Source organism: Papilio xuthus, unplaced genomic scaffold (genome assembly GCF_000836235.2).
Source record: "Papilio xuthus unplaced genomic scaffold, Pxut_1.1 DF828142.1, whole genome shotgun sequence".
In the NCBI taxonomy this organism is placed as follows: domain Eukaryota; kingdom Metazoa; phylum Arthropoda; class Insecta; order Lepidoptera; family Papilionidae; genus Papilio; species Papilio xuthus.
In genome coordinates this window covers 5238526-5261080 of record NW_013530507.1, presented here as the reverse complement: position 1 = coordinate 5261080, position 22555 = coordinate 5238526, and the positions used below count along the sequence as shown (strand labels likewise).

The 22555-nt window shown below is 32.7% G+C and overlaps 3 protein-coding genes across 3 annotated transcripts; 1 reads left to right on the top strand and 2 right to left on the bottom strand.

Annotated features, from left to right (window-relative positions):
- Positions 1-44: 44 nt before the first annotated feature.
- On the bottom strand, positions 45-2682 carry LOC106114188 (venom carboxylesterase-6). The gene is made up of 3 exons (XM_013307291.1): positions 2471-2682; positions 824-2160; positions 45-267 (listed from the first exon to the last, which is right to left on the bottom strand). The coding sequence occupies exons 1-3, from the start codon at positions 2666-2668 to the stop codon at positions 66-68; spliced, it is 1737 nt and encodes a 578-aa protein (XP_013162745.1). The 5' UTR covers positions 2669-2682; the 3' UTR covers positions 45-65.
- Positions 2683-3933: 1251 nt separating this feature from the next.
- LOC106114191 (esterase E4) lies at positions 3934-6955 on the top strand. The gene is made up of 3 exons (XM_013307297.1): positions 3934-4072; positions 4802-6081; positions 6383-6955. Exons 2-3 carry the CDS (start codon positions 4910-4912, stop codon positions 6564-6566), a joined length of 1356 nt encoding a protein of 451 aa, XP_013162751.1. The 5' UTR covers positions 3934-4072; positions 4802-4909; the 3' UTR covers positions 6567-6955.
- Positions 6956-16674: 9719 nt separating this feature from the next.
- Positions 16675-20654, bottom strand: LOC106114131 (farnesyl pyrophosphate synthase-like). The gene is made up of 6 exons (XM_013307225.1): positions 20452-20654; positions 19729-19864; positions 19151-19291; positions 18375-18575; positions 17751-17984; positions 16675-17152 (listed from the first exon to the last, which is right to left on the bottom strand). Exons 1-6 carry the CDS (start codon positions 20496-20498, stop codon positions 16778-16780), a joined length of 1134 nt encoding a protein of 377 aa, XP_013162679.1. The 5' UTR covers positions 20499-20654; the 3' UTR covers positions 16675-16777.
- Positions 20655-22555: the final 1901 nt, after the last annotated feature.

The window sequence follows — 22555 nt, the reverse complement described above, 5'->3', positions numbered from 1 at the left end:
AAGGTAAAGGAAAAGGGTAGTCGTGAATGAGTAAAGACAAAATCTATTATTTTATGATTTATTTATTATAATTCATCCTTTTCTCTTGAGTTTCTCAATATTTTTGACCATCTTGTTAAGAATTTATCCCAGAACTCAAATCTATCTTTAAAGAGATTACGTCGTACTTCTATATTTTTTCCGATGTGAAGATATTCTTTTGTTTCTAAATTATACGTCGGCCATTTTAAATTCTCCAATGGATTATTATGCGCTGGTGTAGGAGATCTAAAAACATAGAAAGAATTGATTACTTTAAACAAGGGGACTATTTGAAATTTGACAATGAACTAACGAATTAATAACATTATTGGTATATCGTAAATCCAAGAAGATAATATTTGTTTACTACCAGGAAGTCGCGTCTAATTTGTTTCCTTTAAAGATTTGATAACTCTCATTGATCATTGTTTATATCAGATATTTTAGATTTTTTATTTGTAACAGGTCTGAAGCGAATCATTTGCTTCTAAGTTCATGTAGGTTCTTATGTGAATTTGTTTAGTAACGACTAAATGACGCAAGCATATATTTGTATCCAAAGGTGATCTTTGAATGGAATTATTGTCAACTAGCTGTCGCCCACGACACCGACGGCGCGGAGTTAAAACACTTCAATTTGTGTTCTTTCAAACTACGTTCTACATTTGTGCAAAGTTTCAGCGAGATCCTTTCTGGAGATACCTTCAAACAAACAGCCATCTAAATATTCCTATTTATAATATTAGTAAGATAGTAAGAAGTAAGATAATATTAGAATCTATATAAATGATCACCAACTTACCCATATTTAATAAAATTACTCCATAATTTTATTAATTTCCTTTGAAATATTATTTCTTCAGATAATGATTTATTTAATTTCAAATACTTATTCTTTAGACTTGGACATTTAAACAGATAACATAATTCGTCGCCGGATGTGGCCCCCCAGGTACCATCGGTTACTTTTGATAACGCCAAAATACTATTTTTGTTGGCATTTAATTCGCTATAATAATCAAAGTGATAATAGTACAGGTTTTTCGTTTTATTTGCGTACTTTCTCGCCATTACGTTAACAGGATAAGATGTCAGTACATCTCCTATATAAGTGACATAATCACTAACACTTTTCAACGTCACTTTACCCTTTTTGAAATAGAAATTCTTGATTTCATCTATAGCCTTATAGTATTCGTCTTTAAGAGGATCAAATTTTGTTTCTGTCCGTAAAGGTAGTAAGAAATGGAAATCTTTTTCGATATATACCATTTGTCTTGGTTCAACGAGGTAATCAATTGCGGAGTCTAAACCTTCACGGGAATTTGATCCAATCATTATAGGAATATTGATAGGGTCATGCAAACGTTCTGGGCGATGTAGAACAAGACCATCGGAATCCACTTCGATTATTGGTCCAAAAGCTAAAATGGGTTTTTGATTTTCTTTGTAGTAGTCATCAGGTAGAGATCTAAAATCCTTTGAAAGTAACTTTTCTGGAGGAATATCATTGAAATATTTTAATAGTTTCTTACTACTCGTCGTACCGATTTCCAATAATTCACCTAGTTTGAATGCTCTTTCTCTAACGTCATCTTGCAAAATATCTGGTGTCAAGGAGGTCCCACTGTGTAAAATAGCTCCGTTTATTAAATATTTTGCCTTCGTATGAAGAAGTAAGTCTATTGCAGCAGCACCTCCTTTAAAACCCATTAAAGTAATTTTATTTGGGTCTCCTCCAAAACGTTCTATATTCTTTTTTATCCATTCCAGTGCCATAACTAAATCTTTTAATCCGGAATTACCAGACAAAACATCATCTTGGAAGGATAAGAATCCAAGTACAGATAACCGATGGCTTATTGTGACTACAACCACGTCTTCTTCGATGAAGAAATCAGGTGCGTAGTCTTTTGTTTTATTATATGAGTATCGAAAGTATTCATTATACAGAAATACAACAACTCCGCGTTTATTATCATCAACTGCTGGTGTGAAAATGTCAAGGTAAAGACAATCTTCGACACCGCTTTGTCCAATAGTATGCACTTTTTTCACATTGTAATTATATTGTAAACAGGGTGGTGTTTCTTTTGTGGCTTTTAAAACATCCTTCCAAGGCTCAATGTCTTTTGGTGGCTAAAAAGAATTAAAAGTAAAGAATTAAATTTCGAATTTTTGGAAAAAAAAATTTACTAAACAAAAAGGCAAATTAATAAAATCTTACTAATATTATAAATGCGAATGTTTCGATGGATGGATAGATGTTTGTTTGAAGGTATCTCCAGAACGGCTGCATAGATCTCGTTGAAATTTGGCATAAATGTAAGCCACTGTCTGGAAGAAAACATAGGCTACTTTTTTTTAATACTTCGCGGATGGTGTCGCGTGGGACAGCTAGTTCAAGAATAAATGAATGAGTTAAGCTTAAGTCTAAAAAAATATTTACCATAAATCTTAGGTCTTTGACTGGTGGAGTAGCATACGGTATACCCATAAATCCATGGTACTGAGTTTGTTTAAATAAAGTCTTTAATATCTTGCCCGACACTAAACCATGTGTAGTCAGTACAGTCTCATCTGCATTTACAAATATAATTAATATAAAAGATATATATGTAAAACACATAAATAATTTAAACTCCATATTATACCATGACACGTTTTTATTAAATGAGGTATTATTGTGAACTACATTAAAGATAATATAAGATAAACAAATTCTGTTTAATCTTTATGGACTGATACGTTCAATACAGAACGAACGATTTGTCCATTGTTTTGTAATATAATATTTAAAATTATTTTATAATAACAGTTTTATACAATTGTATAAAAATTAAATTGCTTTTTAATGTTTGTTTATATGTTAACACGTTAGTTTCCAGAATGATTTTTCGAAAAACGAAAAAAAAAAAAATAATTTTTGGTCCAAAACCATTTGAATGGGCCATATTGCGGGTCAAGCTGTATTAAAATTCGATTAAAAAATTATTCTATTAAAAGCCACAGCGAGGTCTTGAATGGAAGTATGGCTTGTCGGACACATAGTCCGACACGGCCTGATTGAAACATTAGGTAGTCGGGCAAACAGCCCGACATAGCAGCTAACGTGTTAATCTTCTCATGAAAATCTAATGTTGTTTTGAAATATCGGTGTTTACATATATTTATTTAAAACTAGCGATCGCCCGTGACTATCAGCGTAGAATTAAAGAAGCAGAATATAAAATGCCCGGGTGCATGCAACCTTTCCATTAAAGTTCTGTCAAAATCATTCCAGTCCAGGTCCAGCCGTTCCGTTCTAATCGATTATCTTGCACAAACGCGGCCTCGCGGACAGACGTACGGTTAAATATACAAAATTATTAAAAACTAGCTGTTGCCCGTGCCCGTCCGCGTGGATATATAAAAAAACTTAATATATAGATAAGTTAAATAAGTTCTTCAAGGCATAAATTTGAAAAAAAATGAATAAATAATATCGTATGTCCGTCTCCTGGCTCTAAGCTATCTCCTCACCAATTTTCAGCCATATCGCTAGAGCCGTTCTTGAGTTATTAATAGTGTAACTAACAGGACTTTCTTTTATATATATATAGATTGGTTAGATAGTACTTTTCTTAATATATATAGATGTATAAATAAGTTTTATTTCGTGATCTCATATGAATAGGTAAATTTTAAAACGTCCTTATCATTTTGATTCGTTATACGGCCAGTATGTTTACAAAATATTTTATGGCTTTTAAAATATTTTTAAAAACACATTCAAAGATATTAAGCAAGAAGTTTCTAAAGTAATATAAATTTTCCATTAATAATGAAGAAAAAGTGGTTACTACAATGTGTTATGTAATTTTTACTTATAATGTGTTATTTTTTTTTGATAATCGTTTCTACTTGTGTCAAAGGAGCATTGTATGAGTTAGTAACTAATCATACATTAATTATTGGAAGAAAATTATTTACTATTTACGAAAATCTTCCATATGCAGCTTTCCTCAATATTCCTTACGCATCACCTCCATTAGCTGATTTAAGATTTAAGGTAACATAACTACTATATTTAACATTTACTTTAAAAAGCAATGATTTTTTTTGCCCTTGTAACCGTTGGTTTCTGAAATCAAAATCTCTGTATAAAACATCTCGCCATCCTTGTTATTATTTTTGACAAAACGGAGATAACGATATGTTTCAAACCGGGGTTTGGTCTCAGAAAGCTACGGTTAGTGTTGAATTGCAGTAGATTATATATCGTATTCTTTCAATTTTTATATACAAATGTTTAACATTTTGAGAAATGAGAAATCCTAATACTAAATATACTTCAATATTCCCTGGCTTAGTATAAAGTTTTTGCGTTAAATCAAGCATTAGTAAATATTGAAATAATACTAAATATTAAGCCAGTATGAATAGAATAGTTTCAATATCTAATACACTTTATATTGAAGCTTAAAATAACCAGAAATTATAATGAGGTTGTTCGTACGTTTTCAATTAACAATTTAATTAATGTCCGCTGTAGGGTTCAGGCTTAGTTTGTTCGTGCACTATTCAATTAAAAGCGAATACTTTAGACTAAAGAATGAAAATGTATAAAAATCTAAGCGTTTTTGATTGTTGTTTTTATCTTTTACTAGCTTACTTTGTTTTCTTCTTTAATATTTAAATTGTATATATCTTCTATAGAGTCAAAAATTTGTATTTTGACTTACCAGGCAGTTGAGGGATATTTGTTATTTTTAATTAAAATTGAAGATTTATTTTATAGGCTCCAAAAGGACCTCATATAATATATAAAGGTGGTATATACGATTTTAGTAAAGAGTATATTGCCTCAAGTGCTCTACTAAATGAAGATTTAACTTTGTCTGTGTATATGCCAATTTCCAATGAAAAGAATAAAAGTTTTTCAATTGCCGTGTGGGTTTATGAAGGCTCTTATGCCCACGGACCAGATTTTTTAATTGAAGAAGATATTTTAGTAGTTATAGTAAATTTTCGGACATCAATATTGGGTTTTTTGAATACCGATGATGAATTTTCTAAAGGAAACATGGGAGCTAAAGATGTAGTGGTGTGCTTAAAATGGATAAGGTCAAATATATATTTATTTAATGGTGATTTAAATAAAGTTACAGTAATTGGATCAGGTGATGGAGCTTATGTTGTATCGTTTCTGTTGGTGTCTAGTGCTGCTGAAGATCTATTTAAAAGAGTCATAATTCATGGTGGTAGTGCTCTGTCACCAGTAGATTATGGGAATCATAATCTTAAAGTTATCAATAAATTGCACCAACGATTGTATGGGAATTCAAACAAAATTAACAAAGAAAATCTTTATGGGTTTCTCAGCACAGCGCCTGTCGAAATATTGATGGCAATATCTCATGACCTTTTCGATAGCACCGAAATAAGAGACAGGCAACGACTAACAAGGGCATTTGGGTGTACTGTTGAAAAAGATAAAAAGAACTCTTTTATTAACGAACATCCCTTGGGCGTATATAAAAGTAAATTAGCAAATTATGACGTAGATGTCATTTTTGGATATTGTAATTATGATGCATTATTAAAATTAAAAGATTTTATTAAAAGAAGAATACTTTTGAAATATTTGAATTTTAATTTTCAATACCTCTTACCATTCTTTGGAGGTGCAGATGAGTATGATTCAAAGAGATATAAAAATATACTGAAGCGAATAAAGGATTTTTATTTTATTAATAGTACAATAACAGACCATAGTTTAAGACGTTATGTCAAGTATCATACCGACCAAGTTGTTTATCCTCTAATCCGACAAGCTCGGCTACAAAGCACACATTCAAAAGATGTATATTTATATAGATTTTCTTTTAATGGTTGCTTTAATATTAAATGGACGTCTCTACCAAAATTAAACTGGTCAGGTGCTACAGCCGGAGATGAAATTTGTTATCAATTCAAATGCAAATCTTTGGTTGATGAATACGATAGCCCGGAAGCTGTAATTGAAAAACGATTTATAAAAAAAATGACAAAACTTTTAACAAATTTTATTAAATTTGGGTAAGATGAGTTTTTAATATTATCTAATACTAGCTGCCGCCTTCGACTCAATCCGCGCGCAATAAAAAGAAGAAACATAATTAGTAGCCTATAGGTTCTTCCAGAATATGTTCTACATATGTGCAATCATCAAAATCCGTTCAGTTATTTAAAGATACCTTCAAACGAACATCCATCTAAACATTCGCATTTATAATATTAGTAAGATTTAAATTTTTATGTCTTCGTGTTTTGCGAAAGTTTGTATTTATCTTATACGTGTATAATCATTACTAATAAGTTCATTTCTTTCATATTTCAGAAAACCTACACCAAAAATTAAAGATAATACACAAGAAGGATTGATTTGGGAGCCTCTACGCGTTAACCAAACAATAAGGGTTCTAAGTATGGGTAAAACTTTCAAAATGGTAAACTTGCCTGAACAAAAACGGATTAACTTTTGGGACAAATTAAAGGAAGATTTATTTCAAGACGATGCGTGATGAGATAGCTACATGTATGAACATATTTACTATATAAGGAAATTTAGAGAATCAACAACTGTAGTAAATGTTTGCATGTATGAATGTAAAAGAGTTAAGACAGGTGTGCCAGGATCCCGAAATATTGAAATCCATAGTCTGCTTACCTAATGGGTTACTGGAATGAGTTTGGTTGTAATAAAAATGTATCATGTTTCAGATATGAATATTAATTTCAGTTCTAGGTATTAGTGAAATTATCGTTTTATGTATTATGTAGAATACGAAAAGGAAATGCTTTCAACAAATTTTAATTAAAATTCAGTTTCGCTTGCATTTAATATTTTAAATGTACTGATGTAATTATTTTCGTCGGCACAGGGTAAGCGATTCAGAAAACTCTGAACCAAATGAAGGGTTGGGTATTTTTAAATTGATTTCCTTTTACTTGTTACGGGAACCCTTTAAAAATACCGACAATTTTTTTTTATTGAGTTTTAACTTATCTGCATTTTGTCATAATACCGTAGTATTAGAAAAAACTATATAAATGTCATATGTATGTTTTTTGTTTTATGGGCGGTAATGATTTTAATAACTGCAGTACTAAATTTTTAAAGGGAAAACATGTTTACTCGCACTTTTGCAATTTAATATCAACAGGCGCGGCATTTTTTTTGAACAAGCAAATGTTCAGAAGCAAAATGAAAGAAAATTTTATGTTAATTTTCTTCAAGAGATCTCTTCTTTCTTGTTGAGAGCGTTCGGAAGAAAGGCAATAGACATAACATTAAGTAAATATTAAGCAAAAAAACGTCGGCTCTGGGAGAGTGTAACTCAAATTGTACTATGAATAAAACCTTACGTAATGTGTATTTTTCATTCTTCCCGCGAGAACGGACTCTCTAGAAAATACACGAGAAACGGGATTGGATTAAATTTTCTGCCTAAACACAATGCTGGGATACGAAGATAACGCTCATAAGCTTATTTTGTTTCCTTTGTTGTTTAAACAAATTGAATTTTTCATAGCGACGACGTATGTACACGTTCCTGGCTTTTTTTCAAATGCTTAACATAATATGTTTCCAAACTCTATTTTTATATGTATTTCGTGCACTTGAGAAATATTTGTCAGACTTGATTTTTTTGTGAATGCTAGTTTACACGATTTTATTAAGTACTACCCGTCGCTCGTATCTCCGTCCGCGTGGAATGAAAAAGAATTTGAGTAATTAGTTCCCGGGAATTACTCAAATTTTTCTCACCTTTTAAACCTTCCGTAGACCTCCGCGAACATTTCAAGTCCAAGATAAGATAAATCCGTTCAGCCGTTCTCGAGTTTCAACGAGATTAACGAACAGCAATTGATTTTTATATACATATATAGAAGATAGATAGAAGATAAGAAGACTACAGGCTGCCCGCGACTTCGTCAACGTAGAATTATTGAAAAAGTAGCCTGTAATATACTCTCATGAATCAGATACGACCCCGTCTAAGTCCAGGTAAAATCGGTTCCTTTAGGGCACCGGATACTTGGGGATCCGTTTACTTGAGGTTGAAATTAGACCTCCCCCACCCTAACGCCCTGTCTCGACAGCTGACACCGGCGAGGTCGCAGAAGAAAGCGCAACTGTGGCCTCGCCACTATTCGTAGAAGGAAAAGAGGGGTTTGGTTGTGTTAGGAAGCATACCACATGCTTCCTAACACAATCCCAGATCACTAGCGCCGTCTCCCCCGGAAAAAGAAGAAAAAAGATAAAGGGATCGATGTTACATACAGACAAGTTTATTAATTTGTACAGATATAATTTTTTTGTCTTTTATCACCTTTATTTAATTCCGATTCGAGCACTATATTTTTATCCATTGACCATAATACGAAGAATCCATTAATTTAAATACATAATATATTTTTAAAAATACTCTACATTTTGTGTAGTGAGCGAGTTAACAATACTCTAATGAAGAATATAGTCAAATAGTTGGAAATAAGTAATGTTATTTTTTAATTCGACATTAACTAATAATGTAATGTAATACATTGTTAGCAAAAACATCGCATCGAATTATACACATGTCAACATGAAATACGTAATTGGACATACGATACCTTTACGAAATAAAAATACCGTTTCATTCAATTCTCAGTACTAACTATATTACTAACGAATTATTTTTTGGTATAAACTGCATTTTATTTATTGTTTTTTTTAAATATTAGGAGATTTTGGTTAATTCACTAATATTTTTTACCCAAACTAAACTGGCTTGGGTTAGGCTACAATAGTCGAATGTCGATAATTCGAATCCTCGACCTTGTGTACGAAAAACCCTTAACCACTAGGCTATTCGCGCTTCGCGTTCGCATTGTATTTTACGACGCTAGTTAAGTTTTAATTTTAATGCTTGTAGACAAGGGGCTTGTAAACGTAAGCTTGTTACGGTTCGGTGACTCTTTTCATTGTACCTAAGCTGTGTAGTCTGTCTATGCACATTAAATTCTCATGTTGCCTTATTTATTTTTATTTTTGTGTACCATTCGTTGCAGAGACTACAGAGGCGACTTAATATGAAGGTTCATATATCTTTTAAATAATACTAGTTCATATTCTTTCTGAATTCCAAAGTTTATCCCATATCTAAGGCACTGCCATTTTACGCACTATCAAGAAATGGATTGACAGCGTGGTCATAAATGAAAAATTTAGTATATTACTTTTTGTGGATAAAGATGACAGCTAACAATGTATCTTTAATTTTATTTATCCTAAAACACTTTCACAGTACAAAATATTACACATTTTTATGTGAGCACAAAAAAAAATATCTGACTCAATTATTCCTGTTCACAAAAAGAGAGGGCTTAATTTGTAAGCTCGCTACAATCGGCCGACTGTTGACGTCATCGCTCTGTGATGTCATTTTGTTGTGTGTATGTCAAATATTTGTACTGCCTCACGTTTGCCTGACGTTTTGTTTGTTTCAGGCTCGCGACGCATACGAATGCTAAACGAGAACCATTGAATAAATATGCGTGAAGATTATGCGCTTAATTCATAGCACTTTAAATGGAATTATTACTGCGGGTTTTGGTTGTCGAAGCTATTGTATAAAATCATATTGCCAGTGACAATAATTTCACGGTTAGATAACAATTTATACAGGGGCGCATCCAGAATGTTGATTTAGTGAAGGGAGCAGGAATTATTTACATAGTTACGTAAAATATTTCTAAGTAACGAAGAAAACATTTTCCAAAGTCTCGTATGTTATGCCAGTCATAAATCACGTAACATACTTTTCCTGTCAGAATATATTTTCAACGGAGCAGAAATGAAAAATGAAGAAAACTTGATCTTTGATTCAAATTGTAAAATAACATTTATAATTGAATATCCATGTACGAATACTATTTTATTTATCAACGTACTAGCTTATGTGTTTTTCCAGACAAAATCGCTTGAGCCTTCTACCTTCAAACAAATATCCTTGCATCCATCTAAACATTCTCATTTATAATATTAGTAAGATTGATGAAAATCAACCCAATCCATAGGCTATATTTTTGTGTGTATTCAAATTGTTTTCGCATAATGTTTTTCCTGTTATAGACGTTTTTAAGAAAAGTTTTATGTCTGTCGTTACAAATACGAGAAGAAAACAACTCGTGTCACTGATAAATTACCACAAATGTTTCTTCGACTTTGTCGGATGCCAGTTTGCAGATAAGACAGGCGTTCAACTTGACGGCATATAACTAAAATATGTTTGAGGAATAAACTAAGATTAAGGTAAAGAAAATTGTTACCGAAAACATTGCTCTGATCAGCAATCCATATTGTCATTCCGTACAGTCTCTTTGAAATAAACAAAGACAAAAAATGTGTCGATACAAAGATAAAAGTGTCACGCCAATCGAAACCCGAGTTCCTATTAAAATTAGTACGAGTAGAACAGCAACGAGGAAGCTTCTGTGAGAATTTAGGTCAATTAGTTACTTCGCCAAGTGAATCAATCTCATTAGTTGTCCCTACTTCAAACTATTTGTTCCGTATGCAAACTAAAGTTGATACAAATTACTTAGCTAAGTCTGTTATAAATTAATTTGTTATGACGCATTCGGACTGATATATTCGTATTACATACACATTGTGGGTTTCCGAGACCAAATTCTCTGAATAAAATATATCATTACCTTTGACAACACAGAGATTGTATGTTTTAAACGGATATTTAGGTCTCACGAACCCACGGTAGTCGCTTTGTGAATATTCGTGAGTTGTTTAGGTCATATGATTTAGAAATCAATTGTGCAAAGTTTAGTTTCATATTTTTCTGTCATATGCAGAGGTTTTTATATTCCTGGTCAAGTTATATAATACATTAACTACATAATATTACTTCTTACTTGTTACGAATATTTAGATGGATGAATCGATCGATTTATGTTTGGTTGAAGGTATCTCCAAAACGGCTGAACGGATCTCGATGGAATTTGGCATACATATAGAACATAGTCTGGAAGAACACATAGGCTACTGATCATGTTTTTTTAATTTCCCGCGAACGGAGTCGCGGGCGACAGCTTGTGGAGAATATTCTCTTTGATAGCACTTGGAGTTGTTGATATAGAAATGAAGATGGCGCTCGAACGTTTATGAGAAACAATAACAAAGCAATCATCCATAATAGCAGTGGTTAGTATGGAGATTAACTTCAGAACACAACTCTATGTAATATCGACCGTAATTTCACAGACGTTTTCATTAAATCCGGGATTGAACCAAATTTTTGAACGAATAGAATAAATAAAACAACTGTATCTTACTAATATTATAAAGAATGTGATATTAGTTTAAGTCCTATGTAATTGGTTTTTGTTTATAATAAAGAAATAAAGAATATCTCGCACTCCAGGTTCCTGACCTTGACTATGTTAGGGGAACGAAAGGGCGGCATAGCGCCGCCCAAAAAAATAAATAAATGCGAATGTTTAGATGGATGGATGAATGTTTCTTTGAAGGTTATATCTTAGATACCAGAACGGCTGAACAGATCTCGATGATGATGATGCATGTATTTAGAACATAGTCTGGAAGAACAGATAGGCTGCTAATAAAGTTTTCGTAATACAGAGTCTCGGGCGACAGCTAGTCTTATTTATAAAATTCTCGTATTCCAATGTTAGTTACCATACTCCTTGGAAACTTGAACAATATTTATGACATTTTATATGCATATACATGTAATAGGTCTGAGGCTACCTATTTCTAAATCTCGTGCGGACGGAGTCGCGGGCGATAGCTTGTACTTAAAAATATTTTAAATAAATTTAGAAGAATTCGTTCAACGTTAAAAAACACTGTTTCTTTAACAAATTCAGAATAATTTGATAGCTGACATCGCTATTCAATTTCTACGCAGTAATGAAATTTACATAAGAAATTCATAAGAGGATAAACGTTATGAAATTGTCCTTTGAACCTTTAAGAAAATCGAAATACTTTTTTTTTCCATTGTAGAGAAACGTAGAAGCATATTACATTTTACATAAAAACCTTTTTTAAATTCAAATTAAAATTTGACTTAAAACTCGACTCATCGACAACATAATAAAGAAATACGTAATCTATGCACTCATTCGAAGAATGTTTACTTAGCATAGTTATGTAATTAACTAGTAATTGGTTAATTTATTTATGCTTAAATGATCGTAACTAAATGCCTATTAACTAAATACCTATTATGTTCACAATATATACTATTGGTCGCCTGCGACTCCGTCATATATTTATCAAAACATATTTATTAGCATATGTGTTCTTCCAGACTATACTCTATTTGTATGTCAAATTTTATTATTAAGATCCTTTCAGCCGTTCTGGAGATACCTTCAAACAAACATCCATCCATGTAAACATTCGCATTTATAATATTAGTAATTAGTATGATAATGTTAATGTTTTCTTATTTAATGGAACTTAAAAATGAATATCCGACAAAAAAAGATTATTATGTTATTAATTTACATTAGTTGGGAATATGTACAGTCAGCGTCATATAGATCGTAACAGACAAGATATGCAAATATATAGGTACATCAAAAGTAATCAATTATATCGGTACAACAAAAGTCCTCAAAATAATAGATACATTCACCCTGCTCAAATACATCGGTACATACACAGCGTCAAATATATGAGTACATGCAAGATGCTCATAAATATCGTAGCAGCCACAGCGTCATAAGTAACGAAGCAGTCAAGGTGCGCAAAAATATCGGTACATTTGACAAAATTGAACTCTATCTCTATATACTTGTGATACAATTTGGAATAAACTACTTCTGTTACATTCATTTGACACTTTGCATCAAACCATTTTTCAAAATTTACTAAAAGTGTTCGACGCGGATGACAGATATTAGGTAGATAAAACCAACATCAAATTTAAGTTTGTCATCATATATGCTAGTTTGGTCTCGTGGCCTTACCGTTCGCCGCCGTTGGTACGTAAGTTCGGCGGTTCAAATCCCAAGCAACTATTTTTTTTTTGGTATTTTAACTTTTTAATTTTAATATCGAAGCACATGTAATTAAACTCTATCGCCGTAGTTATTAGGTACTTTTTGATATTGCCTTGGACTGAGTTTGACCGTTAAAGTACTTTTCTATTTCAAACAAAAATGAAGGAGATAAAGCGATGCTATTGACATGTAATTTGTTTATTACTCATGTTTGTTAAACTTGTACCGGTAAAAATAACACTTTTACTTTTACCTTTTACTGATACTGATTATATTTAAGAAACAAAGAAAAAAAACTGAATGTCAATATCCAAACTACATCAAATTTTTGGTCGATTGCAATAAACATTCCAGTGTGCGTGGGCGCGCACACATATGTAGATAACACTTGTACGTATAGTTTCCGCGCGTACCATTCTTAAAACCTTTTGTTTAAATTTTGTTGTTAACTTTATTTAAATTTCTTTCTACCCGACAGCGAAAATTATAAAAAAAAATTGTCGAGCAAAATTTTACATTACCAAATTTTTACTGGTTATGAAAAAATAACCCCGTGATTGATAAAATGAAAAAAAAGTAGCCTGAGATTTGAACCGGTAAACTTACATATTACGGCAAACATACTAGAATACTGCGCCAAACTAGTATATATTGTGACAAGGCAAAATTTGATATTAGTTATTACGTATCTGTCATATTCGGCGTGACAAACTTTTATAATATATTTAAGCTTTATGACAGGAGAAGAAAAATATTGGGTTGCCCAGTAAGTTCGTGCCGCTTTATAAGGAAAATTGAAACCCTGTTCTCTTAAATTTTTGGAAATGTTTTTAAATTATATTGGAACGACTCTATACCTAAAACGTCTTTTATTTTTGGCTAAAATTTTAAAAACTAGTTTTTATCTCAACCAATGAAATGAAATTATTCACAATATAGAAATTTTTGTGACGTTTGATAATGGTGGAAATCCGAAAATGAATCCACTTCAGCTACAGTCTATTGTAAGCTTTATATCGAAAATCAGAACGAACTTTCCGGACAACCTATAATGTTAATACAAAGGGTCAAATGAATGTAACAGAAGTAGTTTATTCCAAATTGTATCACAAGTATATAGAGATAGAGTTCAATTTTGTCAAATGTACCGATATTTTTGCGCACCTTGACTGCTTCGTTACTTATGACGCTGTGGCTGCTACGATATTTATGAGCATCTTGCATGTACTCATATATTTGACGCTGTGTATGTACCGATGTATTTGAGCAGGGTGAAAGTATCTATTATTTTGAGGACTTTTGTTGTACCGATATAATTGATTACTTTTGATGTACCTATATATTTGCATATCTTGTCTGTGACGATCTATATGACGCTGACTGTACATTAAAAAATAAGGCGTTCCATAAACTTTATATTGCAGTCTTATCAAAGGTAACGATCTGTATTTGAACAATCTATCAACATGTGAATATAATGAATTACTATTATCTAAAAATTAATTACAATTAGACAAAGAGCAAGTTAAATGAAACCGTTTAAAAATCGTCTATCTTTATCCATATATAAAAAAATCAATTGCTGTTCGTTAGTTTCACTAAAACTCGAGTACGGCTGAACAGATTTATCTTATCTTGGTCTTGAAAAGTTCGTGGAGATCTAGGGAAGGTTTAATATGGGAGAAAAATTCGAGTAATTGTCTGGAAAACCCTAAAAACAGCTGTTTTGTTTTTCCCATATAAACGGATCTCGCTGACACTTGGCATTGATGTAGAACATAGTCTGGAAGAACACATGGGCTAATAATTATGTTTTTTTAATAACGTGCAACAGCTTATATCGTACAAATGAAGCCTGTGTACAATTAAACACGCGTCCGCAAAATAATATCAGTACCACTCATCCTGATGAAGGGCCCCCGATGGGCTCGAAACTAGACGGTGCCGCCACCGGACGAATGTACGTGAGTGTTTAGCCGTTTTTATATCAGTTTAGTATAATGTCTTACGAAAGTTTGAATAACTATGTACTATTGAATAAAATACAAACACAGATTATGAATTTCACATGGTAAATAATTCAGGTTCGCTCTAGCAAGGATGCACAAAGTTTCTGTGGAGTGTGGACGACGCAAACTAACTCACGTCATCGATTTTAAGACCCCTTTGTGCTTTAGTTTACAGTCGCTTTGTAGACGAACGACAAATACAGGTGCTGAGTAAAATGAATGGCAAACGAAACAGTTTTTAAATTAGAACATCTACAAACTTCCAACATGGATGACAAAAGTATGATTGATATCTACGATCATATTTTAATCGATAATTTTTTAGCTCTGAGTACTTTAACGGTATTATTATTTGTAACACGTTGTGTTAACAGTATGTTTCTGAGGCCATAATTCCCATTTAAAATACATTGTGATCTCTTTTGTATCAAAGATAATGAAAGGAATAACGATATGTTTTACAGAGCTTTTGGTCTCAGAAACCAACGGTAAACACACTTTATATTAAGAGTGAAAGAAAAGTACTACAGATGAAGTAAAGTAGCGCCCGTCCCTTAAATAGGTTATTGGAGCTGTAGGGAAAAATATCATTTAACGAACAAAATGTTACAAGATATAACGAAATGTTATCTCTTCCGTCTTCTTAATAGCAGTTGTTGACGTGATATTTGTACGACGGGAAACATTTTTAGAAGCTTTTACGTGTAATGTAACACGAAAAGCAAATCAAATGAAAGTAAAAAGTAACCCACTTATGAAAATCGTAACCCAACTGATTTTGATTGGATAAAAATAACACACCGTTGTCCCTGACTTCGTCCTTTAAGACTAAAAAAACGGTATTTATTTTGTGGTTTAGTTATTATCTATGTAAAAATCCAAAAAAGCGTTCTTTTTTCAATTATAAGAGGATTAAATTATTGAAACTTTCATGAGACATTATACTAAACTGATATAAAAAGTGTTTAGCCGTTTTTATATCAGTCAGTATAAGAAGATTTTCTATCTTTGTTCCTTTTAGGCAGATTTTTTTAAACTATTTACTAGGTAACAAAATCTATCAAATAAGATGTTTTATTTCTTTTATAATGCTTAAATTATTTATAGGTAGGTTTGTGCGCTAACTGAAGCTTTCGTAAAATCTGATAGGCCGTATTACGTTTCGCCATTTCCTATAAAAGCCTAAGAGATCGCTTCCTGCTTCCCAAGCACACATTACGCCAATGTGTGCAACTCAATCCGTCTTCAGAAGACGTTGATTTATCTTTCATGTATTCCCTTCTTCCATTTCTAAAAATGTATTTAAAGATTAAAATTTTACGTCCGTCCGTAAGGGTTTAATGGTGTTTTCTACTACTAAAAGACTAACGAGCTGTGAAGTCAAAGTTCACACATTTGGAGAATCGAGCAAGAATATATTGATTTATCTCATTGTATTCTGCAAGGTCATCGCATCGACCTTATATTGTGTTGTAAAGGAAATAATTGGTTAAAAGGAACTTGTGATAATACAAAAAACAATTAAATGATAACAATTAAGTGATAATTAAATACAATTAAAGCAATTTAAACATAATTATATAATTCAGGATACAACATAACAACAGATAGTAGAAATTTTTAACTGAACGTAGATAATTATAAAAGCATTAACCATTTTGAGACGAACTATAATTTTATATGAATAAAATTTAATATTTGTCGTACATTAAAGTTAAAACGTCTTGGGTATAATAATTAACCAAATTATAGAAAGTCTTATAGAATTCCGCAGAAAGTGCGGAGTTCTTTGGCAACTCTGTTACTTTTTTATTAAATAATGCGAATCGTTTCTGTTCCTCTTGTTTGTAAAGATTTTCAACGTCTACCTCTTCGTATAATTGAAGAATACGATTAACTTTTTCTGGATCCGAACTGCCGTAGTTTTCTGTGAAGATGCGCCGCTGAGCTGCACTACAGTTCTCTAGAACCGCGGCAGCCACCCATGAGCATTTGCCCATCTGAATGTCTGATCCAGTTTTTCCGGTGACTTTACCTTTAGTATTGAAGTAATCAATCAAATCGTTCTGTAAATAGATAGAGGGAATTATTTAGTTGTTTTCTAATTCTAATATAAGTGCAATATAAGTTTAATAATATTAAATAACTGGTCTGTTGAAACTGAGAGAGTCGATGGCTCAGGGATCAAGCACTTGATTTGCAATTCGCAGGTCTTGGGTTCGAATTCCGCCATGTACCAATGTGTTTTTCGATTTCCGATTTGCATATGTACATTTATCCGACGTTCTTACGGTGAAGGAAAACATCGTGATGCAACCTGCACATATCTGAGAAGAAATTTAAAGATATGTATGAAGTTGACTTGACCAGCGTGGTTGACTATGGCCTAATCACCCTTAAGTTAGGGTAGGCTCTGAGCCCCTCGGCGGAGACGTATAGTGATCTGATGATGATGATGAAATAACTGGTCGCGCGCGATTCCATCCCCGTGAAATTAAATAAAATCTTAATTAGCCGCCTATGTGTTCTTCCAGACTATGTTCTACATCCAAGCCATATTTCACCAAGATCCGTTGTGCCGTACCGGCGATTTTAACAAACATCCATCCATCTAAAGTTTCACATATTAGTAAGATATTTGTTTGTATAAAACTGGGTACTTACATGACATTGAATTAATATACCAATATCGAAAGCTATATTTTCAACAATATCAATAGACTCATTATTCAATTTCTTACTAAGAGTTAGTGCCAACAGAAGTGGTGACTTGATTGCATAGAACGATGATTTCCATGTATTAATCGTATTATATTTTTCTATTGTATAATTGTCAAAGTTTTTGGATCTTGCTATTTCAGCGTCTAAATGTTGACCCACGGAGGCGTTAAAATATACCTGAAAAACAAAAGGTTGAATTTAAAAAAAGAATGCACATAGACTCCCTCAACTTAGGGTAGGCTCCGAGCCCCTCGGTGGGGACTTATAGTGAGCTGATGATGAAATACCCGGCACTTGAGTTTACATGTTGGGCACAAGAATACTATAGTTTTCGACGAGTCAAATCAAATAAACAGTATCTATCGTATTACCCGTATGCAAAAGCTTTGCCGATAATTAATAACGTCACGGGTGAGCTGACGGTACTAAGCAGACGGTGTAAGCACACATTGTAAGCGGTCGGTGTTAGTGGGCGGAGTAATCGGCAAAGTCAGAACAGTCAAATGATGACAGTTTTAAGTTGTAGGAGGCTACTTTTTTATATTTTATAGTATTGTATATACTTACTTGATGATAAACATTCAGGATTTTGTCACGCATTTCCAAGTTAAAGTTTTGTCTTACCACCTCATCGATAAAAGTTCTCAGGATACAGGCATCATTAAAAGCCATCATACCGATGTTATCTATCAAATGCCAACAAGGTTTGTTTAGACGGGTTTTAGCTTCGTCTTCTAAGTCGTCCCAAAAGAAGAAATACGACTGTACCTAAAAAAAAAAGAAAATGGAACACCGATTTAAAAAAAATAAGAAAAAAGAGAACTTAAAAAAAAGAATACAATCGAAAGTATAATAATAAAATTCTCTTCTTATATTATAATATTTCTGGTATTGCAGAATAATTCAACATGATAAAAACAAAATTATCATGTGAACATCGTTAGCTTAATATCCCTTAGTGTTTTTATAAAATTACGGATAATTACGAACTTAACTTACGAATTACGATTTCATGTAACACATTTTTTTTAAATAACACTACAGTACGAATGGGAACTTGTAACACTTTTTTGGAATTCACATGAGGGCGCTAGTGAGCTGTCATATTTAGTTTGACTTGTGGCCACCGGGTCAGTAGATTTAAACAACGTGCATTCGCTAAGAAGCGATTCCATAACGATCTTCAAAAATGTATAGAACTGACAATAAAATTCGATAAGTCACGTGATTGTCGCGCGTTATATACAATGTTGAAGGTCGTTATGGAATCGCTTCGAAGCGAAAGTACTTTGTCTAACCCACCTGTTATCCTTGTCGGTCTATAACTATATTGTATTACTAACCATCTCGACGGTTGCAACAACCACTTCTAGTTGATGTATCAACTCATCCGTTATCTTCAAATCCTGATTCATTGATTCGAAAGCCAACAACATGAATTCACCTTGCACTGGATTTCTTCCAACTGTGTAATATTCTGATGCCTGGAAATGTTGTTTATATTTTAATAACGTACTTTGTCCGACTGACAGTTAATGCTTTCAGCGAGTATTTAAATGTGATTGTTATTATTCATTATGATTGGTTAGTTATAGGGTTTGACTATATATGACATGTTTGAGTCGTATCTTCCTTGGTATACCAATGGAATAATGGAAAGGGACGGCCAAAGAAGTTTATTTTTAATTCCATAGAATCCACCAAGAGATGTACTCCTCTGACTTGTTTTTTCTATGTTGTGTACTCTTAATATAGGAACCTTACAGAAATAGGTCGTCAGAATTGTTCTGTCTATGGTTCATTTTCCTTTTTCTTCGTCTTCCCGTTGTAGATTAGCAACTAAGGATGACGTATTAAGATGAACCGCTTACATGTTTATCTCTTTCTCCTCAACTATTATCAACTAATAAGTATTGCTTACCTTTTTAATTCTGTCTTTTACCTCCGGCGAAAAGGTCACCTTCGCTAAGCTTTCATCAATTACTTTTGGAACGTAATTGTCGAACTCATTTATAATCCTTTTCATCAAAGGGCTTTGTTTCTTTTGAATAGCTGCTCTAAAAGTTTATAAAATATGTAATTCATTGTAATCCACAACAAAAAATGTAAAATATAAGGTAGAGTCTAGAACGTAAATTTATCGCAATGTCCTTGAAATTAGATGCATTCATTGCGTGCTAAATAAATCTCTTATAATGACAGTTTGCTTTACGATATTCTAGCCATTCGTACAGAAGGCAACGTACATGTTTGAAACTAATATAGTTGCGATACAGCGGAACAATACTCGTATCTTTATGTAGGGATCGTATTGCGCACGCTTCATCGCACTACGTTGAATCGTCAACATAAGTCGACTATTCGGTATACAGTCGTAGCGACTTTAGTCAAATTCAATGGAAATGAGAAATGTCATTTATTTTGAAAGTTTATTATCTTGTCTGTGATTATAGCCTTGTACAGGTAAAATATAATTTATATTAGACTAAACACGTAAACAATGTCCGCCATCAAGAATATTGCTTATTGTACGAATAGCCTAACATTTTAATTAAAGTAAGAACTCCTTTGTTTTTAAGTATTTAAAAAATATAATAATTTAAATTACAATTATATTTGACATAGATTATAAAAATTTACTTACTGATTAGCATAATTTCTGGTGCACATGAATAAGGATCTTCGCAACATGATTGTAACGTTACAATTGGAATATGTTGTCTTTACGCAGTCTCGTATATCGTTTTATATACCCTCAATAGAATATATAGTTTGATAAAATTAGCATAGTCACGTTTAGCGAAAGAATAATGATTTTACATTAGCTTTTTAATGATTAGTTTCATGTACCTATATGTTATGTCATCTGTGCGTTAGCTGTCGCCCGCGATTCTGTCCGCGCGGTATTAAAAAAACTTAATTAGTAGCATATGCGTTCTTCCCGATTACTTTCTACATATATGCTAATTGGCGTATTGGAGATACCTTCTATATACATCCATCCATACATTCCCATTTATAATATTAGTAAGATATTGTAAAATCACGAGTTGCGGTAAAACCTAAGATTTATTGGTTATGGTAAAATTACGAAAAGTGTATCTTTGTTAATCGAACATTTGCCATCGTTAACTTGGTAAATTTTAGGTTATTTCAAATACGTAGAAAATGTTTATAATTAAAAAATATATATTTATAACAACTGCATAGCATCCTTATAGTAATAAAATTAAATATGGTAACATTTAGATTTTGTTTTTAAGCCCTACGATTCACTATTGATTACCCCGTGAGGGAGTTGCCTCGGCAGCTGGCGCAGACGGGGCCGCGGACGAGGGCGAAAGCGTGCCCGTGGTCCCGTCCCGATGCGTTGGAGGAACAGAGGGGTTTAGTGGGTATGCCTCCGCTATGGAGGAGAATCCCACATAACTACTAGTATGCATGAAGCAATTCCCTCTGAAAAAAAAATAAATGGATTCACTATAGATTAAGCCTTTACATTTATATACGCTACACTAATAGTATTTCATCTTTATATTATAAAACAAACTGTTCTCGCAGCTCGCTTCTGTTATTTAATTCCCCTGAAAATCTTTACAATTTAATTTCGCATCCAATAAGTTGTATTAGATAGCATTTGTTAAAGAATAGTTAAAGGTAAAGTTACCATGGCAATCGGCTTGAATAAATCAATGGAGTTCGAAAGATAATTTCCTAAGTACATGCCAAGGTCGATACAGTGATGTTTAGGCTATTAATAGTTACACTATTTAGCACGTGTTTCTCACACAATAGAAACCATTATCCTTTTACATATATAGATAATCTGATCACGATTATTTATTATTTTTAATTAAAATTAATTCAATTCAATATGCGTGACTAAGTCTCTTCGTCCCGTGGCTTAGTCACTAATCACAGAGACAAGCCAAGCCACCATGTAGTCACGAGTAACTCAAACTAATGACCTGCAGATCTAAATCGTGCGACGCAGGTCAATGAATCGATTCGAAGATTAGTTAAATTTGTATCTTCATGTTATAATTGGTCTGTCAGACGACTCACCAGCTGGCTCGTTACTCGTTTACTGGTTATGGTAAATCACGTTGTCGCGTTGAGCTGCAACTCAACAGTTCAAGTAAATGTGACCTGAACCGGTTCAGAGCTGTACACACGTCTACAATGTATGCAACGGACGCTCGATGAAATCGGATAATGGAAGACGGTTTCGTAGTTTCATTCTTGTAAATGCCATGCCGATATAATTATTATTGAAATCAAAATAGTATAATATTTCGAAATCAGTAGGTTTAATTAACCTTACTAAACGTAACCTTTTTTTAAACACGAAAATCTTCCAGTTTGTGTCATAGTTCATTCCAAAGGCACTGAATAGATTGTGATGGTGTTGTAGGGGTATTTAAAATGACAAAGATTTGTGCTCAGTGAACATTAAGCTTTTTTTATTGTAAACGGAATTTCCATAATAAAACATAATAATTCTAATTAATCTAGTGAAAACAAAGAACGGTACTGGACAAAAGTCTTAAAAAAAAAATATACGCTCTTACAAAAGTGCACGACAAAGAAAAATCTTAAAGGATTAAGAAAATTGCTTAGCTCTTCAACAATGGATAACAGACATTTTTATCCAAGACATCTGAAGTTAATTTAAAAGTAAATCTGATATTAAAATGGGCTTCCTCCCTCATTCTTACTTAGATGTGTGATTCATATTGTCACGAAGT

What these genes read in the sequence shown, in the direction of transcription:
- LOC106114191 (XM_013307297.1), top strand. Translation starts at nt 4,910, where the DNA reads ATGCCAATTTCCAATGAAAAGAATAAAAGTTTTTCAATTGCCGTGTGG. An exon ending in ACAAATTTTATTAAATTTGG is followed by an intron (nt 6,082 to 6,382) that starts GTAAGATGAGTT and finishes TTCATATTTCAG; the next exon opens with AAAACCTACACCAAAAATTA.
- LOC106114188 (XM_013307291.1), bottom strand. Translation starts at nt 2,668, where the DNA reads ATGGAGTTTAAATTATTTATGTGTTTTACATATATATCTTTTATATTA. An exon ending in TCAAAGACCTAAGATTTATG is followed by an intron (nt 2,161 to 2,470) that starts GTAAATATTTTT and finishes AATTCTTTTTAG; the next exon opens with CCACCAAAAGACATTGAGCC. An exon ending in AGTAATTTTATTAAATATGG is followed by an intron (nt 268 to 823) that starts GTAAGTTGGTGA and finishes CTATGTTTTTAG; the next exon opens with ATCTCCTACACCAGCGCATA.
- LOC106114131 (XM_013307225.1), bottom strand. Translation starts at nt 20,498, where the DNA reads ATGTTGCGAAGATCCTTATTCATGTGCACCAGAAATTATGCTAATCA. An exon ending in TAAAAGACAGAATTAAAAAG is followed by an intron (nt 19,292 to 19,728) that starts GTAAGCAATACT and finishes CAACATTTCCAG; the next exon opens with GCATCAGAATATTACACAGT. An exon ending in TCCTGAATGTTTATCATCAA is followed by an intron (nt 17,985 to 18,374) that starts GTAAGTATATAC and finishes TTTGTTTTTCAG; the next exon opens with GTATATTTTAACGCCTCCGT.